A 24680-nucleotide genomic window follows, 5' to 3' on the forward strand; every position below is an offset into this window, starting at 1 on the left:
AGCATAACCCAAAGTAGATTCTGAGGAGGTCTGTTCTGGAGAGATACTGGGTTGCAAGTGATTTTCCAAGAAAAATAAAATGGAATGAGGGGAGGGAGGTGGTTTGATTCAATAAGATTTGAAAGCAGGATTAAAGTAGTGGCTCTCAACCAGGGGCAATCGTGGCCTTGGGATTTGGCAATCTCTGGAGCCATTTCTGGTTGTCCCAATTGGAGCATGTGGTTTAGTGAGCAGAGGCCAGGGATATTGCTAAACATCCTACAATGTGCCAAGCAAAAAAATTTCTGGCCCAAAATTCAATACTGCAAAGGTTGAGAAATCTGATTCCTGGATAAAATTTAATAATTAAATTTATTAATTTTTAATTGAAGGTTAATTGTTATGTTGGTTTCTGCCAAACATCAACATGAAGCAGCCATAGGTATACCTATGTCCCCTCCCCCTTGAACCTCCCTCCTCTCTAGGTTGTTACAGAGCCCCAGTTTGAGTTCCCTGAATCATACAGCAAATTTTTATTAGCTATCTATTTTATCTGTGGTGATGTATGTTTCCATGTTCCACTCCCCATACATCCCATCCTCTCCTTCCTCCCCTCCCCCCATGTCCGTAAGTCTCTTCTCTCTGTCTGTGTCTCCATTGCTGCCCTGCAAATAATTTCATCAGTACCATCTTTCTAATTCCATGTAAATGTGTCCGTATGTAATATTCATTTTTCTCATTCTGACTGACTTCACTCTGTATAATAGGCTCTAGGTTCATCTACCTCATTAGAACTGACTCAAATGTGTTCCTTTTTATGGCTGAGTAATATTCCATTATATATGATGTACCACAGCTGTTTTATCCATTCATCTGTCTATGGACATCTAGGTTGTTTCCATATCCTAGCTATTGTAAATAGTGCTGCAATGAACGCTGGGGTACATGTGTCTTTTTCAATTTTGGTTTCCTCAGGGTATATGCCTAGGAGTGGGATTGCTGGGTCATGTGGTGGTTTTATTCCTAGTTTTTCGAGGAATCTCCATACTGTCTTCCATAGTGGCTATATCAATATATCAACATACATTCCCACCAACAGTGCAAGGGTGTTCCCTTTTCTCCACACCCTCTCCACCATTTATTGTTTGTAGATTTTTTTACGATGGCCATTCTGACCCGTGTGAGGTGATATCTCATTGTAGTTTTGATTTGCATTTCTCTAATAGTGAGCAGTGTTGAAGATCTTTTCATATGTTTATTAGCCATCTGTATGTCTTTTTTGGAGAAATGTCTCTTTAGGTCTTTTTTTTACCTGCAGGACTTCGTAGCACTTTTAATAGACTAATTGCATCATCGACCCCCCAGATTGAGTAGGACTTTCCAAAGCTCAATTGACTGCAGCATCTGGAATCCCTGGCAAATTCCTGGGTGTTCTTCTGGACTCATGATGGGAAGGCTAGCCTAAGATAATGGGCATTAGAGGAAGTTGACCCTGCTTTTAGCAGTTGTACTGCAATGTACCGTGCATTTGTGTGTGTTTCTGTTTGGAGGTTGTAGTGCTTTTAAAATATTGTCCTGATAACTCATTAGTTTTGAAATTTATTTTTTTGAAATATAGTCTCTATTCTCTTCTTCAGCTCCAGTTATATGTATTAACTTTTATCAATGTATTGTCTGTTTCTGTGAAATCTTTTTATATTCTCTATTCTGTTGTTTTGGAGGAGATGTTCTGGTTTACTCATTCTCTTTAGTTGTATCTGCTCCACTGCTAAATGCCTTTATTGTGGTCTAATCACCCTTGTTTGGTTCTTTTTAATGTATTTTCTAATTATCTGTGAAAATTCTTAATCAGGCATTTTATTTGTTGAAATTATAAAACAGTTATTTTAAAGGGTAATATACCATCTGTCTTTACTTGCTCTGTTTTATTCTCTTTGTTAAAAAAGTTGTTTGCCTCTGGGTTGCCTGGTATATTGGTTTGTTTTTTTTTTAATTGAGACTTCTTTAAAAAAAAAAAATAGTAGAGGAAAGATGAAAGACAAGACCAGTGGAATTCATCAGTCTTGCTGTCTGAGAGCTGGGAGGGACCTGGTTGGCAATCCTACCTCCATCATATTACAAACAAGGAAACCAGTCCAGAGAGTTGATGTTGTCCACTCATTCAAATGAGAGGCAACAAAGAGAGAGTAAGAGCTTAGGCTGAAAGCAGACTGAGATCAAACCCTAGCTGGGCCTCCTACCAGCTGTAGAGCATCTGTGCTTGCTTAGGCTGATTTGTGGAAAAGCAAAATAAGATCTGTGAATAGCAAATGAATTAATGCATGTCAGGCACATGGCGTAAGTGGTAGCGTAACAGGTAGATTCAGTTCAGCTCAGTCGCTCAGTCGTGTCTGACTCTGCAACCCCATGAATCACAGCACGCCAGGCCTCCCTGTCCATCACCAGGTAGCATAACAGGTAGTAGGTATTAAGAGCCAGCTAATTTGAATCCAGTGTAGATTCCACCAGCATTCTTGATTTCCAGTCTGATGTTTTTCCTGGTAGCCCATGGTGGGAAGGGGAAGAGATAAGAAGGAGCAGAGACATGGAAGTGGGCATGCACAGGGATGTCTAAAATATGAAGGAGTCTACTGTGACTTGACTGTTTAAACAGAAATGATACTGACAAAGCAAGGAGAGGCTAAATTGTGGAAGCAGGGTTAGTGAGGCAGACAGATGGTCAGTAGAAAGCCATCTCTGCTACTCATTACCTGCATGATCCTAGGCAAGCTACTCAACCTCTCCTGATCTACCTCATCTATAAATTAGAACAGTGAGAGTACCTTCCTCATAGGTTTGAGCATTAAATGTGATGATGCTTGCAAAGCATGAGGACCAAGAAAGGGTAGTAGATGTCATGATCGTTGTTGTTAATGTCATTATGGGGGTCTCCAAGACGCAAGCATCCTGTTGGCAAGCCTGATGTGTCCGCAGTGAATAGTTCTGTGCTGTTAGGATTCTCTTCATGGCTGCTTCCTCCTCTACCATGGGTCTCTTCTTTTCTTCTCTTGATGTCTTTATTTTCTAGAAGCTAGTCGGAAACCCTGCAAATCAGCAGGATTTGTAATGCCACGTCAAGGGTCTTCAGGAGAAATACCAGTTCTGATTTGTCTTGAGATCTCTATCACTCAAGCACTGGATCCGCTTGGACCACCTGTTCAGTAAACTACACAGAATGAAGTGATGCGTCATTTGCATTCCACAAGCTGGTTTCCCAGCACCTTTATTCCTACACTGATAATGCAGTAAACTCACTTATTCACATCTGCAGTGAAATCTGCAGCTTGTTTAATGTTTATCTCCCCTCTAGCCTGTGTGTTCCACAAGGATAGGACTGGGTCTATCTGTTCCTTGTGTATTTGGCATATAGTTCAGGGCCTGGCATGCATCACCCAACAAATACTTCCTAATTTGCGTGTTCTAAGTAATGTACTAAGTGCAGTGTGTGTGTGTGCATGCACACAGAGACACTTAAATAACTGAAAAATGATGGCTCAGCCTGAATTAGTGAAAACCTTGAATTACAGGTGACGTATTTTTCGTACTTTTCAAGGATTTCAATCTGGATGAATAAAGACTTGGTTTGATAGATTCCTTTTAGGACCTGCTTAGTAGATAAGTATTATTTTCATTTAAAAATTAAAATGAATCATCAACATTCATTCATTTAACATATTTACTGAGCACTTCCTATGTTCCAGGGAATACAGTAGAATGAAATAGACAAGAACCCCAACCCTTATTAAGTTTGTGTCCTATAGAAAAGACAAATAAAATCTTTCAAATGTTAGGGCACATAAACTGGGGGAGATGGACAGAGGGAGGAAAGGCTGCCTTGTTGATGACAGACCACAGGGATTAGAATCCAGGGGTGAGAGATGTCCTGAGGGCCTGGGCTTCCTGTGGTGAGGGTCTTGACAGGGTCATACAAAGTTCTGGGGACCCAACCTTTGCCTGCCAAAGATGGAGTAAGGCCTGAACTCAGGAGCTTTTGGTACTATATACCTTAAGTGTTTGAAATCGATTCATTCTCTTGAGGACTTGGGTTGTCAGCAAACTAGAGTAGGACTAGTCATCATCAAGAGCCCTTCCACTAACTTTCATCTAGTTCATGCATAATAAAAAAATATTTTTATTGTGATAACGAAAAAAGCAAGAGACTTCCAGCTTTATAGTTCCGTGATGCTATGTAGATACCACCCTGGTATTTTCTTACAGCTCCTAAAATAAGGTCTTTTACATAGTTCAAGGCAGCATTGCACCATGATTACGAACAGAGACTTTGAAGTCAGACAAACCCAAGTTCAAAATTCTACTTCAGGTAAGCTGTGGGCTTCCGAGGTGGTGCAGTGGTAAAGAATCCGCCTGCCAAGGCAAGAAATGCAGGAGATGCAGATTCAATCCTTGAGTCTGGAAGATCCCCTGGAGGAGGAAATGGCACCCCACTCCAATATTCTTGCCTGGAAAATCCCATGGACAGAGGAGCCTGGTGGGCTACAGTCCATGGGGTTGCAAAGAGTCAGACACAACTGAGTGACACACACACACACACACACACACACACACACACACACAGAGGCTACTCAATCTAGCTTTGTTGTCCTTCAACGGGTTCCAAAACCTCTCTGTGCCTTAGTTTTCCACATCTGTAAAATAAGAAATCATGGTTCCCACTTTGTAGGATTGTTATAAGGATTAAATAAGATAAAATACGAAAAGTCTAGGGCCTGAAACATACTAAGCTTCCCATAAACAGTAATTATTAATAGCATTGACTATCGTTGCTGAATGAATGGAAGGAATTCGTGGAGCTAATATTAAGACTTGGATAAGCACAGACATGTAATGAACTGCAGTGCTGTGCAGGTAGGCATGTTATCTATATTCTGGTCTCTGCATTCTACATGAATTTGTGATGGGTTGATTAAACATTATCTTTTTTCATTTCACCTCCCTCTTCTGGGGCTGTCACTTTAAGGCTTTACAGTGCTGCCACACTGGTCTTCCAATATGCCTAACATTTGGAGAACACACTCCTAGGTATAACCTTGTAATACTCTTTTACATATTTGCATCATTTAAATAGGCCCCAGGTTCTGTAGTCTTCAGTCCCAAATTCTCAAGTCTTTTTTATTGAATTGCAGTTAACTTACAGTGTGGTGTTAGTTTCAGGTATACAACAAAGTGAATCAATTATACATATTACTTTTCATATTCTTTTCCATTATAGTTTATTACAGGATATTGACTATAGTTCCCTGTGCTTGTTGCTTATCTGTTTTCTACTTAGTAGTTTGTATCTGCTAATCCCAGACCCCTAATTTAATCCTCCCTCCAGGCTGCTCTCTCTCTGGTGGTCGCCCGGAAGTGTCCGGTTCTTTGTGACCCCATGGACTGTAGCCTGCCAGGATTCTCTGTCCATAGAATTCTCCAGGCAACAATACTGAAATAGGTAGCCATTCCCTTTTCCAGGGGATCTTCCTGACCCAGGGATTGAATCCAGGTCTCCTGCGTTGCAGGCAGGTTCTTTACTGCCTGAATCTCCAGGGAAGCCCCCCTCCAAGAGGCTTAGTAAGTGAAATATGATTGGCTAATGCAGAATCAGTGCATGCTTTTCATGATAAAAAATATCAGCAACTGATATTTACTGAGGACCTGCTATGTGCCAAGCAGCATGCATGCCTATTCTGCAGCTGGGAAAATGGAATCTCGGAGTAGAAAATAAAATGTGAGCAGCTGATAAGTGACAAAGGCAGGAATTGACTGCCATCAGTGTAAGTTTTGCAAAGTCTTTCCCATTTACTGCCTCAAGCTGTCCAGATGCACTGGCTAGGGGGTGACCAAGCCTCAGGGCCATCATTCCTCTCTCTGTGGGGATGTTTGTATGGAGCATGCCTGGAGTTTCTAAGTCCCTGGCCCTAATGAGATTACCTTGCAGAGAAACTAAGGTAGAAATCTAGTATTCAACTATGAGGACACCAGTCAGAGTCCAGGGGCCTTGTTGGTGCTTACCAAGAGGTAAGGGCAGACTGAGACACTGGGTCAGAGACGGTATCGAGTTCATGTTTTTCTGTTTCAATGAGTTTTTTAACTCTCAAGTTCAATTCTGATTGATCAGGGTTTTTTTGTTGTTGCTGTGAAAATTAGTAGTTTTATTTGCCTCATGGTATAATTCAGCAAGGTTTGGAAGACAACTCATTAGATTAGATTTTCCACAAAGAATTTGGGTTAATTTTTTATTTTATATTGGGGTACTACCCTTATGGCAGAAAGTGAAGAGGAACTCAAAAGCCTCTTGATGAAAGTGAAAGAGGAGAGTGAAAAGGTTGGTTTGAAGCTCAACATTCAGAAAACAAAGATCATGGCATCTGGTCCCATCACTTCATGGGAAGTAGATGGAAAAACAGTGGAAACAGTGTCAGACTTTGTTTTTTTGGGCTCCAAAATCACTGCAGATGCTGATTGCAGCCATGAAATTAAAAGACGCTTGCTCCTTGGAAGGAAAGTTATGACCAACCTTGATAGTATATTAAAAAGCAGAGACATTACTTTGCCAACCAAGGTCCGTCTAGTCAAGGCAATGGTTTTTCCAGTGGTCATGTATGGATGTGAGAGTTGGACTGTGAAGAAGGCTGATCGCCGAAGAATCGATGCTTTTGAACTGTGGTGTTGGAGAAGACTCTTGAGAGTCCCTTATACTGCAAGGAGATCCAACCAGTCCATTCTAAAGGAGATCAATCCTGGATGTTCATTGGAGGGACTGATGCTAAAGCTGAAACTGCAATACTTTGGCCACCTCATGCGACGAGTTGACTCACTGGAAAAGACTCTGATGCTGGGAAAGGTTGGGGGCGGGAGGAGAAGGGGACGACGGAGAATGAGATGGCTGGATGGCATCACCGACTCTGTGGACATGAGTTTGAGTGTACTCCGGGAGTTGGTGATGGACAGGGAGGCCTGGCGTGCTGTGATTCATGGGGTCGCGGAGAGTCGGACACGACTGAGCGACTGAACTGAACTGAACTGAACTGATAGTTGATTAACACAGTTTTGTTAGTTTCAGGTGTACAACAAAGTGATTCAGTTATACATATATGTGTATCTATTCTACTTTTCACATTTAGATTATTAGAGATACTGAGCAGAGTTTCCTGTGTCACACAGTAGGTCTTTGTTGGTCATCTCTTTTAAATATGGTAGTCTATATACGTCAATCCCAAACTCTCAATTTATTCGTCCTTCCCTTCCCCTTTGGTAACCCATAAGTTTGTTTTCAAAGTCTGTGAGTCTGTTCCAGTTTTGTAAATAAATGCACTTGTATGATTTTTTTAGACTCTGAATATAAATGATGTCACATGATGTTTGTCTTTCTCTGACTTACCTCACTTAGTATGCTAATCTTCAGGCCCATCTGTGTTGCTGAGAATGGCATTTCATTCTTTGAGTGGCTGCGTACCAGGCCATTTGTGTCTGTGCGCCGTCAGTACCCCTCCGTCCGCTGGTGGCCGTTCAGGCTGCTGCGTCTCGGCTGCTGTAAACAGTGCTCTTCTGTGGTGCCTTTGCCTTTGGTATCGTGGCAATGGTGGCCTCATAGGAGGAGCCTGGGAGTGTTCCTCCCTCTACAGTTTTTGGGCAGACTTTCAGAAGGATATGGTATCAGCTCTTCTCTGAATGTTTGATGAAATTCACCTGTGAAGCCATCTGATCCTAGGCTTTTAATCACAAGTTCAATTTCAGTACTTGAGATTGGTCTGGCATATTTTCTCTTTCTTCCTGGTTCAGTCTTGGGAGATTGCACCTTTCTAAGAATTTGTCCATTTTATTGGATTTGGTTGCTTGTAGTAGTTTCTTATGATCCTTTGTATTTCTGTAGTGTCCATTGTAACTTTTCTAATTTAAGGAAAATTGCTTTACAATATTGTGTTGGTTTCTGCCATACATCAGCATGAATCAGCCTCAGGTATACCTATGCCCCCTCCCCTTTGAACCTCCCTCCCATCCCATCATACCCCCATTGTAACTTTTTGTTTCTAATTTCACTGGTTTGAGCCCTCTCTGTTTTTCTTAATGAGTCTGGCTAAAGGTTTATCAAGTTTATTTATCTTTTCAAAGAATCAGCTTTTAGTTTCATTGATTTTTTTCTATTTTTTTCATCTATTTCATTTATTTCTGCTCTAATCTTTATGGTTTCTTTCCTTCTACTAACTGGGTTTTGTTCCTCTTTCTTTAGGTGTAAGGTTATGTTGTTTGAGATTTTTTTTGTTTCCTGAAGAAGACAATATTGCGATAAACTTCTCTCTTAGACATTTTTTATTTTGTCTTGGAGTATAGCCAATTAACAAGGTTGTGATTGTTTCAGGTGAACAGCGAAGAGACTTAGCCATACATATACATGTATCCATTCTCCCCCAGACCCCCTCCCATCCAGGTTGCACATAACATTGAGCAGAGTTCCCTGTGCTATACAGCAGGTCCCTGCTGGTTATCCATTTTAAATATAGCAGTGTGTATATGTCCATCCCAAATTCCCTAACTATCCTTTCCCTCCATCCCTAACCCGGCCCCTGCCCCCAGCAACCACAAGTTCGCCTGTTAGAACTTCTGCTGTGTTTTGGATCCTCGTGCTTTCATGTTTATCTGTCTCTAGGTATTTTTTTCTCTCTTCTTTGATTTCTTCAGTGATCCACCGGTTATTTAGTAGCATACTGCTTAGCCTCCATGTGTTTGTAGTTGTTTTACTGTAGTTTTTTTTCTTATAGTTGATTTCTAGGCATATAGCATTGTGGTTGGAATGATGCTTGATATGATCTCAATTTTCTTAAATTTACCAAGGTTCCCCATCTGGTTGCCAGACCCCAAGGCTGGGGAGCCTGACGTGGGGCTCAGAGCTTTCAATCCTGTGGCAGAACTTCTGTAATATAATGATTCTCCAGTCTGTGGGTTGCCCACCCAGCGGGCATGGGGTTTGATCTTATCATGATTTCACTCCTCCTACCATCTCATAATGGCTGCTTCTTTGGATTTAGAATATCTTTTTGGTAGGTTCCAGCATTTTTTTGTTGATGGTTGTGATTTTGGTGTTTTCATAAGAAGAGGTGAGATCACGTCCCTCTACTCCACCATCCTGACTCCACCTCTAGATTTTCTTCATAGAATTTGATAGCAACTCTGTGAGTGCATTGAATGGGCAGGAAGAGAAACTCCTGGGGGAAGAGTTACTCAGTAACCTGCAGGCTGATGTTTTGTTTAGCCTAAAACTACAATAGAAGCAATGGCACCCCACTCCAGTACTCTTGCCTGGAAAATCCCATGGACGGAGGAGCCTGGTAGGCCACAGTCCATGAGGTCGCTAAGAGTCGGCCACGACTGAGCGACTTCACTTTCACGCATTGAAGAAGGAAATGGCACCCCACTCCAGTGTTCTTGCCTGGAGAATCCCAGGGATGGGAGAGCCTGGTAGGAAGCTGTCTATGGGGTCACACAGAGTCGGACACGACTGAAGTGACTTAGCAGCTTAGCAGCACAATAGAAGCACTTATCAAGCCAAACCATACTCAACTACCATTATGGTAGGTCAAAAATAATTAAATGTAGGCAAATATATATATAGCTCAATGTCATGCAAGCTAACCACTTATAAGGCCAATATTTTGTTAAAGTATCTGGCTTTGGTTCCAATCAAGCAACAAATATTTAATTTTTTATTGAAGGATAATTGCTTCACAGAATTTTGCTGTTTTCTGTCAAACCTCAACATGAATCAGCCATAGGTATACATATATCCCCTCCCTTTTGAACCTCCCTCCCATCTCCCTCTCCATCCCACCCCTCTAGGTTGATACAGAGCCCCTGTTTGAGTTTCCTGAGACATGCCGCAAATTCCCATTGGCTGTCTATTTTGCATATGGTAATGTAAGTTTCCATGTTACTCTCTCCATACATCTCACCCTCTCCTCCCCTCTCCCATGTCCATGGTCTGTTCTCTATGTCTGTTTCTCCACTGCTGCCCTGTAAATAAATTTTTCAGTACCATTTTTCTTAATTCCATATATATGCATTAGAATACAATATTTATCTTTCTCTTTCTGACTCACTTCACTCTGTATAATAGGTTCTAGGTTCATCCACCTCATTAGAACTGACTCAGATACATTCCTTTTTATGGCTGAGTAATATTCCATTGTATATATACCACAACTTCTTTATCCATTCATCTGTCGATGAACATCTAGGTTGCTTCTGTGTTCTAGCTATTGTAAATAATGCTGCAGTGAACAATGGGATACATGTGTCTTTTTCAATTTTGGTTTCCTCAGGGTATATGCCTAGGAGTGGGATTGCTGGGTCATATTGCTGGGTTTTATTCCTAGTTTTTTAAGGAATCTCCATACCATCTTCCATAGTAGCTGCATCAATTTATATTCCCACCAACAGTGCAAGAGGGTTCCTTTTTCTCCACACCCTCTCCAGCATTTATTGTTTGTACAGTTTTTGATGATGGCCATTCTGACAGGTGTGAGGTGATATATCATTGTAGTTTTGATTTGCATTTCTCTTAATAATGAGCGAATTAAGCATCTTTTCATGTGTTTGTTAGCCATCTGTATGTCTTCTTTGGAGAAATGTTTGTTTAGGTCTTTTTCCCAGTTTTTGATTGGATTGTTTGTTTTTCTGGTATTGACTTGGTTGAGCTGCTTGTATATTTTGGAAATTAATCCTTTGTCAGTTGTTTCATTTGCTATTATTTTCTCCCATTCCGAGGATTGTGTTTTCACCTTGCTTATAGTTTCCGCTGCTGTGCAAAAGCTTTTACATTTAATCAGGTCCCTCTTGTTTACCTTTGTTTTTATTTCCATTACTCTAGGAGGTGGGTCATAGAGGATCTTGCTTTGATTTATGTCATCAAGTGTTCTGCCTATGTTTTCCTCTAAGAGTTTTATAGTTTCTGGTGTTACATTTAGGTTTTTAATCCATTTTGAGTTTATCTTTGTGTATGGTGTTAGGAAGCGCTATAAATTCATTCTTTACATGTAGCTCTCCAGTTTTTCCAGAACCATTTATTGAAAAAGCTGTCTTTGCCCCATTGTATTCTTGCCCCCTTTGTCAAAAACAAGGTACCCATAGGTGCATGGGTTTATTTCTGGGCTTTCTAACTTGTTCCATTGGTCTATATTTCTGTTTTTGTGCCAGTACCACTGTCTTGATGACTGTAGCTTTGTAGTATAACCTGAAGTCAGGAAGGTTGATTCCTCCAGCTCCATTCTTCTTTCTCAAGACTGCTTTACTAGGGTCTTTTGTGTTTCATATGAATTGTGAAATTTTTTGTTCTAGTTCTGTGAAAAATGCAATTAGTAATTTGATACGGAGCACATTGAATCTGTAGATTGCATTTGGTAGTGTAGTCATTTTCACAATACTGATTCTTCCTACCCAGGAACATGGAATCTCTCTCCATCTGTTTATGTCGTCTTTGATTTCTTTCATCAGTGTCTCATAATTTTCTGTGTACAGTTCTTTTGTCTCCTTAGGAAAGTTTATTCCTAAATTTTTAATTCTTTTTGTTGCAGTGGTGAATGGGATTGATTCCTTAAGTTCTCTTTCTGATTTTTCATTGTTAGTATATAGAAATGCAAGTGATTTCTGTGTATTGATTCTGTATCCTGCAACTTAAGCAACAAATGTTTATTGAACATTTATGTGCAAAACCCTCAGTACAAAGATAAGAAAAAACAAAATTCTGCCTTCAAGAAGCTCACATCCTAGGTGAGATAAGCTGTGGATTGTTAAATACTAATGTGAGAAATGATGCTTTCTTTGGGAGAGAACCCAAGCAAATGGTAAGTGAAGGGGCCAGACCAAGTGTGATAGGACTTCAGAGAAAAGATCATTTGGTCTAAAATAATATGTAAGTAAAAGATGAGGCATATGAATCAAGCAGAATATGACACAATTGAAGGAGGAACCATCAGAACATAAAAATGGGAAATATTCAGAGATATGGTGTACATCTAGTTTGAACTAGAGAAGTTCAAAAAAAGATTAGAAAGATGAATTAAGGCAGCTTACAATAAGCTTCAGTGTCTTTTATTCCTGTAAGTGAAAGTCAGCTGAATCTATGGGAAAAGAAAAGCAGCAGCTGGATACCAGAGCAAATAGAAAACACAGACAAAAGACATTGCAGCCAGAGTTTACCTATGAGACTGAGGCTCAGGAAAGTTAAATAACTTGCCCAAGGTCACACAGCTAGACAATGGTAGTCTAACCTTAAGCCTAAGGCAGTCTGGCAGCAAAGTCCCACTATTAAACATCATGATCAAAGAGAGATGAATACACATGTTCATATGAAAACTTGTACGTGAATAGTCATAGCAACATTGTGTGGTATATACATCCCACTCCAGTAGTCTTGCCTGGAAAATCCCATGGACAGAGGAGCCTAGTAGGCTGCTGTCCATGGGGTTGCTAAGAGTCGGACACGACTGAAGCGACTTCACTTTCACTTTTCACTTTCATGCATTGGAGAAGGAAATGGCAACCCACTCCCAGGGATGGGGGAGCCTGGTGGGCTGCCATCTGTAGGGTCGCACAGAGTCAGACACGACTGAAGTGACTTAGCAGCAGCATATAGTATAAAATATGTGTATAGTATGATTCCATTCATATGAAATTTTTAGAATAGGCAATTTCATAAAACAAGAAAATAGATTAATTAGTGTTTGCCTAGGGACACGACTGAGCGACTTGACTTTCACTTTTCACTTTCATGCATTGGAGAAGGGAATGGCAACCCACTCCAGTGTTCTTGCCTGGAGAATCCCAGGGACGGCGGAGCCTGGTGGGCTGCCGTCTATGGGGTCGCACAGAGTCAGACACGACTGAGGTGACTTAGCAGCAGCAGGGCTGCAGAAATTAGGGAACAGGAGTAAGTGCTAATGGGTATGAAATAGTTCAGGGTTTTTTTTCGGGGCAGGAGATGATGCAAATGTCCCAGATTTAAACTTTGTTGATGATTGCGTGGTTGGTGGTATTATCTTTAATATAATCACATAAACTGTAAAATTTAGATGAGTAAATTCTATGGTATGTGAATTACATCTCAAAAAAGTAGAAAAAAAATTTTAAGCATCTAAGAGGACTGCATTTTGTTATGTAGCAAAGTATACCATTGCCGGTATCACAATGATACCCAGCGACCATGGGGAAATGTGAAACAGCTTGTGCAAGCAGTCAGCTCTGTGAACGGGACAAGTCCCGTGAGAGTCCTTCCATGAGAAACATGATATAGAAACCAGCGACAGCTTGTTCTACTGCCAGGGAGCTGACAGGTCTGCGAGCAACTTATATTCTGCCGATTCCAACTCTATGCCAAGTTAGACGGTTGGCTTTCTAGCTGGCCCAAACATGTTCACATCAGTTAATAAGGAAGTACTAAATATGTTGTGTTTTGCTTTTTGTTCTGCAGTTTTTGAAGAGCCAGAAGATCCAAGCAACAGGTCCTTTTTCTCTGAAATTATCTCATCAATTTCGGATGTGAAGTTCAGCCACAGTGGGAGGTATATCATGACCAGAGACTATCTAACGGTCAAAGTCTGGGATCTCAACATGGAAAACCGCCCCATCGAGACTTACCAGGTACAGACCCCCACCCACCCACACGCACACTGGGCACTTGAGGGTTCCAAGTTAGCCTCTGCCTGCAGAGGCTTACAGTGTAGAGTAACAGCCACAAAACAGACACAATGAGCCACTTCAATATCCAGAATAGCTGGTAGGCAAGTCAGCGTAATTTTGGATAGCTCTAACCCAAAGGAGAGGTCAGGAACTACCCTGAGGCCCTAGGGATTACAGGCTGGGAAGAGGGAATGGATCTGGCAAGAGAAGTTGGAGGAAAGGGCTGGTGAAATGGGTGAGAAACTGAGAGGCCTCCTGGAAGCCAACCAGAGAGACTGTCTCAAGGAGGAAGTCACCAACTGCTGAACGGTGCTGTTGAATCAAGAGAGGGCTAAGAAAGGGCCACTGGATTTAGTGACATGGAAATTTTCAGGTACCTTAATGAAAGAGGTGAAGTGGTAGGAATAAATGTCTGATTGGAGTGGGTTCAAGAGAGATCATAAATGGAGGATGTGAACGTAGTGAAATTTGGAAAGAGATTTTGTTTTGAAGAAAGAGAAATTGGGTAGTAGCTGGAAGAGGATGCAGGATTGAGGAAGGCATCATAGCTTATTTTAGGGTGATAGAAGCCAGTGAAGAGTGGGCTAACTGAAGCAGTCAGCTTCTCAAGGGAACATACTCCGTTGCAGAATTAGATATAGATGAGATGAACAATTCATCCATCAAAGGTGAGAGAGAAGAGTAAAAACAGCTACAGGTGCAGATTTGTGATGGGAACATACAGATGGTTTCTGCTTCTATTTTCCAGTCAAATAAGAAGCAAGATCATTAGCTGAGTGTGAGGGGAAAGTGTAAAATATTCCTCTAAAAGAGCAAATTGACTAGGGCACTATGGTAGGGTTACAATGGGATCCACTTATTTATTTATGTTAAGTAAGACAAATCTGTGTGATTGTATGTTTCTTCCCAGCCACATGAGCCTGCTTGGTACAGGTAAGGAAAGGCAGAAAGTTAGATTTAACCAGTGGTGGGGTTTTACCAAGTGACTACAAGGGAAGGAGGAAAAAAGGCAAGTTTGTTGAAGGTTTTGATTAAAGGAGTGTTTGGAATGAGGGGCCACTTAATTTAAGGTAGGTAAGGAGTTGGTGATGGACAGGGAGGCCTGGCGTGCTGTGATTCATGGGGTCGCGGAGAGTCGGACACGACTGAGCGACTGAACTGAACTGACTGAAGGAGGGAAATGAAGAACTGATAGAATCAAGACACTAAAGGGCTTGAATTAAAATGACAGGAAGCTAAATTGCTAGAGTGATATTTATTAGACAAGCACAGTTACAGTGATGACAAGGCTCGTAATATGACCACGAAAGCAAAGGACAAAACTCATTGAAAATAATGAGGTAAGTAAGAGTCCAGAGTGTTTGATTTCCTAAGAATCATGGCAGGAATGGTGATGGAAGAGAGATCGAGGCACTAGAGTGGCTTCCAAGCATGAGGCAGAGGGACTGTTGATGACTGTAAGAAGGAAGGGGAGCAGGAAGTAGTGTTTGACGGCATGACTTTGAAGGAGCTGAGGCATGATTGACGGTCCACTCACCTTGGCACATGAAGGCAGAAGTCCAGCTGCCACATGAGAGGCCTCGGGAGAAGCAGGAAATGTTCAGAGAGGAGGCTGAGGACACTGAGGACTTGGATGGCTGACTGAGATGCTGTAAAAGGTTTGGGGGCCAGAACTGCAGATGAGGTGGAGGTAGTCTGGTTAACCCCTGTGGGTCACCTTGTGGTTCAAATAGCATCCCCTGTGTGCTTGCAGTCTTACTCTCCCCTAACCCTTGCCCTCAGGCTCCTGCTAACAGCCCAACCATTTGGTGTTAAGTGCGGGAACTAGAAGCTAGGAGAGTGTTGTTGACAGAGGTGTGGCCTCTTGGAAAGCCCCAGCTAGAGAAGAGTGGATTAGGCTACTTGGTACTTTTATTTTTTATTATACCACATTCATTACCAGGATCATAGTAAGTAAAGAAAAGAATACTTGTATAGAGATAGGTTTTAAGCGTAACTAGTAAAGTAAGAATTAAAAACTGAACCATTAAAACTATGTTTTAATTATTCCTAAGTAAGCATTGGGGCTTCCCTATTAGCTCAGTTGGTAGAGAATCTGCCTGCAATGCAGGAGACCCTGGTTTGATTCCTGGGTCTGGAAGATCTGCTGGAGAGGGGAAAGGCTACCCACTCTAGTATTCTGGCCTGGAGAATTCCATGGACTGTATAGTCCGGGGGTCGCAAAGAGTCCGACACGACTGAGTGACTTTCACTTCCAAGTAAGCATTACCCTGGAGATAAGCTTGCCTTTCTCAATGGGTCTGAAACTGATTTTTCTTCAAAAATGAAAGCTTCATTTTGTGGCTGCTTTTTCAACAGTAGATTTCTCAGCTAATCTATGGTACTTTTATTTTAGACAAAGATTTAACAACAAAGCTAGCTAACTGTGCCATAAAGTAATTAGCATTTTAAACTCATGGTTCTCAAACTACATTTAGCAAGTGGTAAGCTTAGAAATCTTCGTAGAATACTAAGAAATAGAACCCATGTACAGAAATTAAACAATGCAAACATTTATTTTAGATGGTGTATTTGAAAGCAATCTAGTTAAGTTTATATACCATATCAAAGGTGATAATACAGTATATCAGAAATGGTAAACAAACTCATTAAGTGAGTGTCTGGAACACAGTTAAAAGAGATTATAAGGTCAGCAGGCTCCACAAGTACATGATGTGAGAATCTCTGTGTTGGGAGATTCAGCCTAGTGTCAAGAAGGCCATACCCAAGCTCATTGGAACAGAGCGAAGAAATAATATTTGGAACATGAAGAGAAAAGCATCAAATAGGATGAGTCTTAAGGCATCCATGTGAGTGTACTGAGAGGGAGAAACAGTTGGCTAAGCAAGTTTCTATGGTGCAGGCTTCTCGGAGATGTTTCTTGTGTCTGCGTCTTACCTTTTTCTCTCCTCTGATGGTGAACAGTCACTGTTCTCTGTCTAACGTTTCTTTTTTACAACAGAATATATATGGAGCATACCGTCATAGTCCATAATCTTCTCCTGCAGATGTCCTCACCTGGAGGTAGTCAGGAGCTCCCAGAGGGTAGAGGCTGGAGGGAGAAAATAAGGGTTCAGACTAGGTTTTCCCTTTGAATCTTTCCTGACTTTTAAGGTCTGGAGAACCTCTGTGCTGGGAGACTCTATTGGTTTGTTCTTCTATTTCAGGGATTGACAAACTGTTCCTATAAAAGGTGTCTTTTAAGTGGTGAGGTGATTCCTGCAATAAGGGGCCCACAATTTCAAAGTGCACATGCTTTGTTTGATACATATCACTCACCTGTAGGTTTTCTGTAAGACAGTGCCAAAGGGGAATGGTCAGGGGACAGGCTGAGCAGGACCTTAAATGGCACACCACTGCCCAACTTATAACCCTTAATGCTCTGCCCCCTTTAATCCTAATTATTCAAGGCACTATTTGGTACTTCCTGACTCTTGAGAGTCCCTTGGACTGCAAGGAGATCCAACCAGTCCATTCTAAAGGAGATCAATCCTGGGTGTTCATTGGAAGGACTGATGCTAAAGCTGAAGCTCCAATACTTTGGCCACCTCATGTGACGAGTTGACTCACTGGAAAAGACTCTGATGCTGGGAGGGATTGGGGGCGGGAGGAGACGGGGACGACAGAGAATGAGATGGCTGGATGGCATCACCGACTCGATGGACATGAGTTTGGGTGAACTCCGGGAGTTGGTGATGGAAAGGGAGGTCTGGTGTGCTGTGATTCATGGGGTCGCAAAGAGTCGAACACGACTGAGTGACTGAACTGAACTACCAAAAACAAATTTGGGGTGCTTACGATAAAATAATATTCTAGTCCCCTCTTATAATTTTATAATTCCTTGATCATTGCAGAACTCTGAGAAGCCTGCATTATAGAAACCTGCTTAACCAAGTGTTTCTCCCTGCTCAGAACACTCATGGGTATGCCTTACCTTCAAAGTACTCTGTACGGCTGGTAGGAATGTAAACTATTACAGCCACTGTGGAGAACAGTATGGAGGTTCATTACAAAACTAAAAAGAGAGTTACCATATGACTGAACAATCCCACTCCTGGGCATACATCTAGAGAAAATCATAACTTGAAAAGATACATGCACCCCCACACAGAACTACTTACAATAGCTAAGACATAGAGGCAGCCTAACTATCCATCACCTGTTGCTGATGAATGGATAAGGAAGATGCAGGGGGTGTGTATACACACACACACATACCATACATATATACACACAGTAATATTTCTCAGCCATTTGCAGCAACATGGATGCTCCTAATATTATCATACTAAGTAAAGAAAGCCAGAGAAAGACAAATATTGTATGTTATCACTTATATGGGGTTTTTTAAAAAAATGATAGAAATAATTTATACACAAAACAACAATAGTCCCACAGATGTAGAAAACAAATTTATGGTTACCAAATGGGGAAAGGGGAGATAAATTTGGAGTCTGGGATTAGCATAAACACACTACTATATATATACAATAGATAATCAAGAAGGTCCTACTGAATAGCACAGGAAACTATATTCAATATTGTATAGAAAAAGAATCTAAAAAACAATGCATAATGTATATGTGTAACTGAATCACTGTGCTATACACCTGAAACTAACACAACCTTGTAAATCAATTCTAATATAAAATCAAAATTAAATTTTAAAAAAATTGTAAGGACTGCTCTTGTGGGAAGGAACTCTGTCATCAATGACTAGCCCCTCCCCTGAGCAGGGAGATACACAGGTGATAGTTCTAGGTCTCTTCATACATCTGTCAGTTGATCTGAAGCCTGTTTCCAGGAATAAGAAGCTGTAGCCTTAAGTATGAATATAATGAACTATTTTCACATTTTCCTATAGAATAGGAGTTGACAAACTGTGACCTGTGGGCCAAATCCAGCCCCGCATCTGTTTTTGGAAAAGCAGTTTTATTGAAACAGCACACCTGGTCGTTTACCTATTGTCTACGGTTGCCTACAAAGGCAGAGTCGGGTCATTGTGACAGAGACTATATGGCTCATAAAGCCTAAAATATTTATTGTCTGACCCTTTACAGTAAAAGTTTGCCAACCCCTGAAATAGAAGAACAAACCAATAGAGTCTCATCTTGCCAGGCCTAGAGCAGTCTATCAGCTATACAACAGCAGGCTCCACAAGTACATGAAGTGAGAACCTCTGTGTTGGGAGACAGTCGAGTGTTAAGAGGGCCATACCCAAGCTCATAGAACAGAGCAAAGAAACGATATTTGGAACATGGAGAGAAGCATCTAATACAACAGGCTTTAAGTTCCCTCTTACTCTGCTCTCTAGATGCTGCTTGTATATGAGTCTTACCTTTTTCTCTCCTCTGATGGTGAATAAATAGTCAATGTTCTTTGCCGAAGATTTCTTTTTATGGCAGAATATATATATTCAGCATACCTTCATACTTAATGATCTTCTCCTGTAGACATCCTAACCTGGAATTAGTCAGGAGCTCCCAGAATGTAAATGCTTGAAGAAGAAAATAAAGGCTCAGACTCCTATCTTTTGTCTTTTAACACTTAGTCATAGAGTTCTTGGTGATGTGGTTCCTGCAATAACAGGCCCACACTTCCACCCACCTGTAGTGTTTCTGTAAAAAAAAAGCCAAAGGGGAATGGTTAGGGGTCAGGAATGATTCACAAAGAAGGACACAGGCTAAGCCAGATCTTAAAAGGCACACAACTGCCCAATTTTTAACCTTACTGCTCTGCATCCTTCAATCCTAATTATCTCTGGGGAAGTATTTGGTTCTCCCCCTACCAAAAACAGATATTTGGGGTGCTTATATTAAAATAAAATAATATTCTATTCCTCTCTTATAATTTTGTAATTCCTTGATCATTGCAGAACTCTTGAGAAGCCTGCTTAACCAAGTATTTTTCCCTGCTCAGAACACTAGTTATGTATGCCTTTGCTATAGAAGTGCTCTGAACAGTTGGTGGGAATGCAAACGAGTACAGCCACTGTGGTGAGCAGTATGGAAGTTCCTTAAAAATATGAAAAGATAGTTACCATCTAACCCTGCAGTCCCACTCCTGGGCATACATCTGGAGAAAATCATGATTTGAAAAAACACATGCACCCCACGGTTCCTAGCACTGTTTACAATAGACAAGACATGAAAGCAAACTAAATGTCCATCATCAGTCACTGATGAAGGATAAAGAACATGTGGTGGATGTATGTGTGTGTATATATGTGTGTGCGTGTGTGTGTGTATATACACACACAATGGAATATTACTCCAGCCACTTGCAGTATGTTTAGACATAGAGAAGTGAAATAAGCCAGAGAAAGACTAATATGATGACACTTTTAACAAGGATTCAAAAAAATGATATAAATGAACATATATACAGAAGAGAAATAGACCCACAGACATAGAAAACAAATTTATGGTTACCAAATGAGAAAGGGAGGGGATAAATTTGGAGTTTGTGTTTAACATACACACACTGCTATATATATATATAAAATAACCAAGAAGTTCCTACTGAATAGCACAGGGGACTATATTCAATATTATATAATAACCTATATGGGAAAAGAATCTGAGAAAGATAGATATATGTATATGTATGTATGTAACTGAATCACTCTTCTGTACACCTGAAACTAACACAACATTGTAAATGAACTATAAAATAAACATTTTATTTTATAAAATTTATACTCCAAAATAAAATAAAAATGAAAAAGATTATAAGGACTGCTCCAATGTGTAGGAATTCTGTCATTAACTACTAGCACCTTCCCTGAGCAGGGAGACATACTGGTGATACTCCTAGGTCTCTTCATACATCCCCATCAACTGATCTCAAGCATGTTTCCAGGAATATGAAGCTGTAGCCTTAAGCATGATGACCCAGTTTCATCTTTTTCTATGAACAGGGATTGACAAACTGTGACCTGTGGGCCAAATCCAGCCCCCTATATTTTATAAAAGCAGTTTCATTGAATCAGCCACACCTGATCATTTAACTATTGTCTGTAGCTGCCTTCATCCTACAATGGCAGAGTTGGGTCACTGTGACATTGTGGCTCACAGACCCTAAAATATTTATTGTCTGACCTTTCACAGGAAAAGTTTGTCAACCCCTGAAGTAGAACAAACCAATAGAGTCTAATCCTGCCAGGCCTACAGTGGACTATCAGTTATACAACGGCAGGCTCCACAAATACATGATGTGAGCACATCTGAGTTGTGAGACTCAGCCTAGTGTCAAGGGGGCCATAGCCAAGCTCATAGGAACAGAGAACAGAAACAATATTTGGAACATGAAGAGAGAAGCTAATAGGATGAGTCTTAAGTTCTTTCTTACTCTGCTGTCTAGATGTTTCTTAAGGCTGTGTCTTACCTTTTTCTTTCCTCTGATGGCAAAAGCCCGATCTTCTTTACTTAAGCTTTTTCCTACGATAGAATATATAGATGCATCATACCTTCTTAGTCGATGATCTTTTCCTATAGATATCCTCACTTGAAGGCAGTCAGGAGCTTCTAGAATGTAGGTGCTGGGAGGAGAAAATAAGGGCTCAGACTAGGTTTTCCCTTTGAGTCCTTCCTAACTGTTGTCTTTTAAGACTTAGTTATAGAGTTCTTTTTAATGTGGTTCCTGCAATAAGGGGCCCACATTTTCAAAGTGCACATGCTTTGTTTGATACTTGTCACTCACCTGTGATGTTCCTGTAAGATAAATTTCATAGGGGAATGGCAATAATGGTTCATAAAGAAGGGGACAGGCTGAGCCAGACCTTAAATGGCACACCACTACCCAATTCTTAACCCTTAATGCTCTTCCCCTTCAATCCCAATTATCTTCAAGGCACTATTTGGTACTCCCCCTACTGAAAACAGAAATTTGGGGTGACAATACTGAAATAAAATAACATTCTATTCCCCTCTTATAATTTTATAATTCCTTGATCATTGCAGAACTCTGAGAAGCCTACCTCATAGAAACCTGCTTAACCAGGTGTTTCTAAAACCTGTTCTCTCCCTGATCAGAACACTCACAAATATGCCTTCCCTTAAAAGTGCTCCTTTCAGTCAGTGGGAATGTAAACTGGTACAGCCACTATGAACAGTATGCAGTTTCCTTGAAACACTAAAAAGAGCACAGAAACAATATTTGGAACATGAAGAGAGAAGCATCTAATAGGACAAGCCTGAAGTTCTTTCTTACTCTGCTCTCTAGACGCTGCCTCTTATGTCTGTCTTACTTTTTTCTCACCTCTGATGGTGATCTTCTTTGCCTAAGTTTTTTTTTTTTCTACAACAGAATATATATGCAGCATACCTTCATAGCCAATGATCTTGTCCTGCAGATGTCCTCACTTGAAGGCAGTCAGGAGCTGCCAGAATGTAGGTGCTGGGAGGAGAAAATAAGGGCTCAAACCAATTTTTCCTTTGAGTCCTTCCTGACTTTTGTCTTTTGAGACTTAAAAAGTTTTTGGTAATGTGGTTCCTGCAATAAGGGGCCCACATTTTCAAAGCACACATGGTTTGATACTTATCACTCACCTGTGGTGTTTCTGTTAAGACAAATGCCAAAGGGGAATGGTCAGCAATGGATCATAAAGAAGGGGACAGGCTGAGCCAGATCTTCAAAGAAACACCACTGCCCAAATTATGCTCTGCCCTCTTCAATCCTATTTATCTTCATTGCGCTATTTGGTACTCCCACTACCAAATATATAAATTTGGGATGAATATACTGAATTAATATTCTGTTCCCCTCTTATAATTTTATAATTCCTTGATCATTGCAGAACTTTAAGAAGCCTGCATTACAGAAACCTGCTTAACCAAGTGTTTCTCCCTGCTCAGCACCCTCACATGTATGCCTTCCCTTAAAAGTGCTCCTTTCAGTTGGTAGGAATGTAAACTGGTAAGCCACTGTGGAGGGGCCTTACAAAACTAAAAAGACTGTTACCACGTGATCCAGCTATCCCACTCCCATGCATATATCCAGAGAAAACCACAATTTGAAAAGATATATGCACTGCATTATTCATAGCAGCACTATTTACAGCATCCAAAACATGGAAGCAACCTATATGTCCATCATCTGTCACTGATAAATCGATAAGGAAGATATGGTGTATATGTGTGTGTGTGTGTGTGTACATACACACACAATGGAATTAATACTCAGCTGTAAAAAAAGAATGAAATATTGCCATTTGCAACAACTTGGATGCATGCAGAGATTATCATACTAAATTAGCCAGAGTTAGACAAATATGATATTTATATGGAGGTTCTAAAAGAAAATTATACAGATGAACTTTTATATACAAAACAAGTAATCCTACAGACATAGAAACCAATTTTGGTTATGGGAGAAAGGGTGGGAAGGATAAATTAAGAATTTGGGACTGATATGCATACTACTTTATATAAGAGATAACCAACATGAATCTACGTATAGCACAGGGAACTATACTCAATATTATGTAATAATCTCTAAGGGAAAAGAATCTGATAAAAAGTAGATATGTATGTATACAAAATGGGAAAGGGGGAATATTAAATAAATATATAAACTGGAGTTTGGGATTGATATATACACACTGCTATATATAAAACAGACAATGAAGAAGGTCCTACTGAACAGCACAGGGGATTATATTCAGTATTATGTAAAAACCTGTATGGGGAAAGAGTCTGAAAGAGAATAGATATATGTGTAACTGAATCAATTTGCTTTATACCTGAAACTAACACAACATTGCTAATCAACTATAATATAAATAAAAATAAAATTTAAACAAATTTTAAGGACTGGTCCAGTGTTTAGGAATTCCGTCATCAACTATTTGTGCCTCCCCTGAGCAGGGAGACATACAGGTGATACTCGTAGGTCTCTTAATATATCCATCAGCTGATCTCAAGCAGGTTTCCAAGAATAAGAAGCTGCAGACTTAAGTAAAATGAGCGCTTTCACATTCTTCTATAAAACAGGAGTTGACAAACCTATGGGCCAAATCCAGCCCCGCACCTGTTTTTGGAAAAACAGTTTCATTGAATCAGTCACACCTGGTCATTTACCTATTGTCTACAGTTGCCTCCATGCGACACGGGCAGAGTCGAGTCATTGTGACAGAGACCTGTGGTTCACAAAGCCTAAAATATTTATTGTCTGACCCTTCACAGAAAGAGTTTGTCAACCCCTGAAATAGAAGAGCAAAACAACAGAGTATAATCTTGCCAGGCTAGAGTGGTCTATCAGCTATACAACAGCAGGCTCCACAAGTACATGATGTAAGAATCTCTGTGTTGAGAGACTCAGCCTAGTGTTAAAAGGGCCATACCCAAGCTCATAGGAACAGAGCAAAGAAACAATATTTGGAACATGAAGAGAGAAGCATCTAATAGGATGAGTCTTAAGTTCCCTCTTAATTTGCTCTCTAGATGCTTCTTGTGTCTGTGTCTTTTTCTCTCCTCTGATGAACGGTCGATGTTCTCTGCCTAAGATTTCTCTTTACGACAGAAGATATATATATATATATATATATATATATATATATATATATATGTTTATAGGGCTTCCCTTGTGGCTTAGTTGGTAAAGAATCCGTCTGTAATGCAGGAGACCTGGGTTTGATACCTGGGTTGGGAAGATCCCCTGGAGAAGGGAAAGGCTACCCACTCCAATATCCTCTCCTGGAGAATTCCTTGGATTATACAGTCCATGGGGTTGCAAAGAGTCAGACCTGAGTGACTTTCACTTCCATATGTATGTATTATATGCAGCATACCTTCATAGTTACTGATCTTCTCCTATAGATGTCCTCACCTGGAGTTGCCAGAAGCTCCCCGGAACATAGATGCTGAGAGGAGAAAATAAGGGCTCAGACTAGATTCTCTCCTTGAATCCTTCCTTCCTTTTAGTTATAGAGTTCTTGGTAATGTGGTTCCTCC

General features: G+C 40.6%; 1 protein-coding gene across 3 annotated transcripts in view; it reads left to right on the forward strand.

Annotated features, from left to right (window-relative positions):
- PPP2R2B (protein phosphatase 2 regulatory subunit Bbeta) overlaps positions 1 to 24680 on the forward strand; it is a 324170-nt gene that overhangs the window by 290193 nt on the left and 9297 nt on the right. For all 3 annotated transcript variants that reach the window (XM_055430540.2, XM_055430542.2, XM_088838580.1), the window contains one exon: positions 13481 to 13650. In XM_055430540.2, the coding sequence (XP_055286515.1) occupies positions 13481 to 13650 (170 nt within the window). The remainder of the gene's footprint in view (positions 1 to 13480; positions 13651 to 24680) is intronic.

The sequence above is a fragment of the Moschus berezovskii genome, chromosome 8, assembly GCF_049115385.1.
Source record: "Moschus berezovskii isolate FMDL1 chromosome 8, NW_MosBer_1.0, whole genome shotgun sequence".
Classification (NCBI taxonomy): domain Eukaryota; kingdom Metazoa; phylum Chordata; class Mammalia; order Artiodactyla; family Moschidae; genus Moschus; species Moschus berezovskii.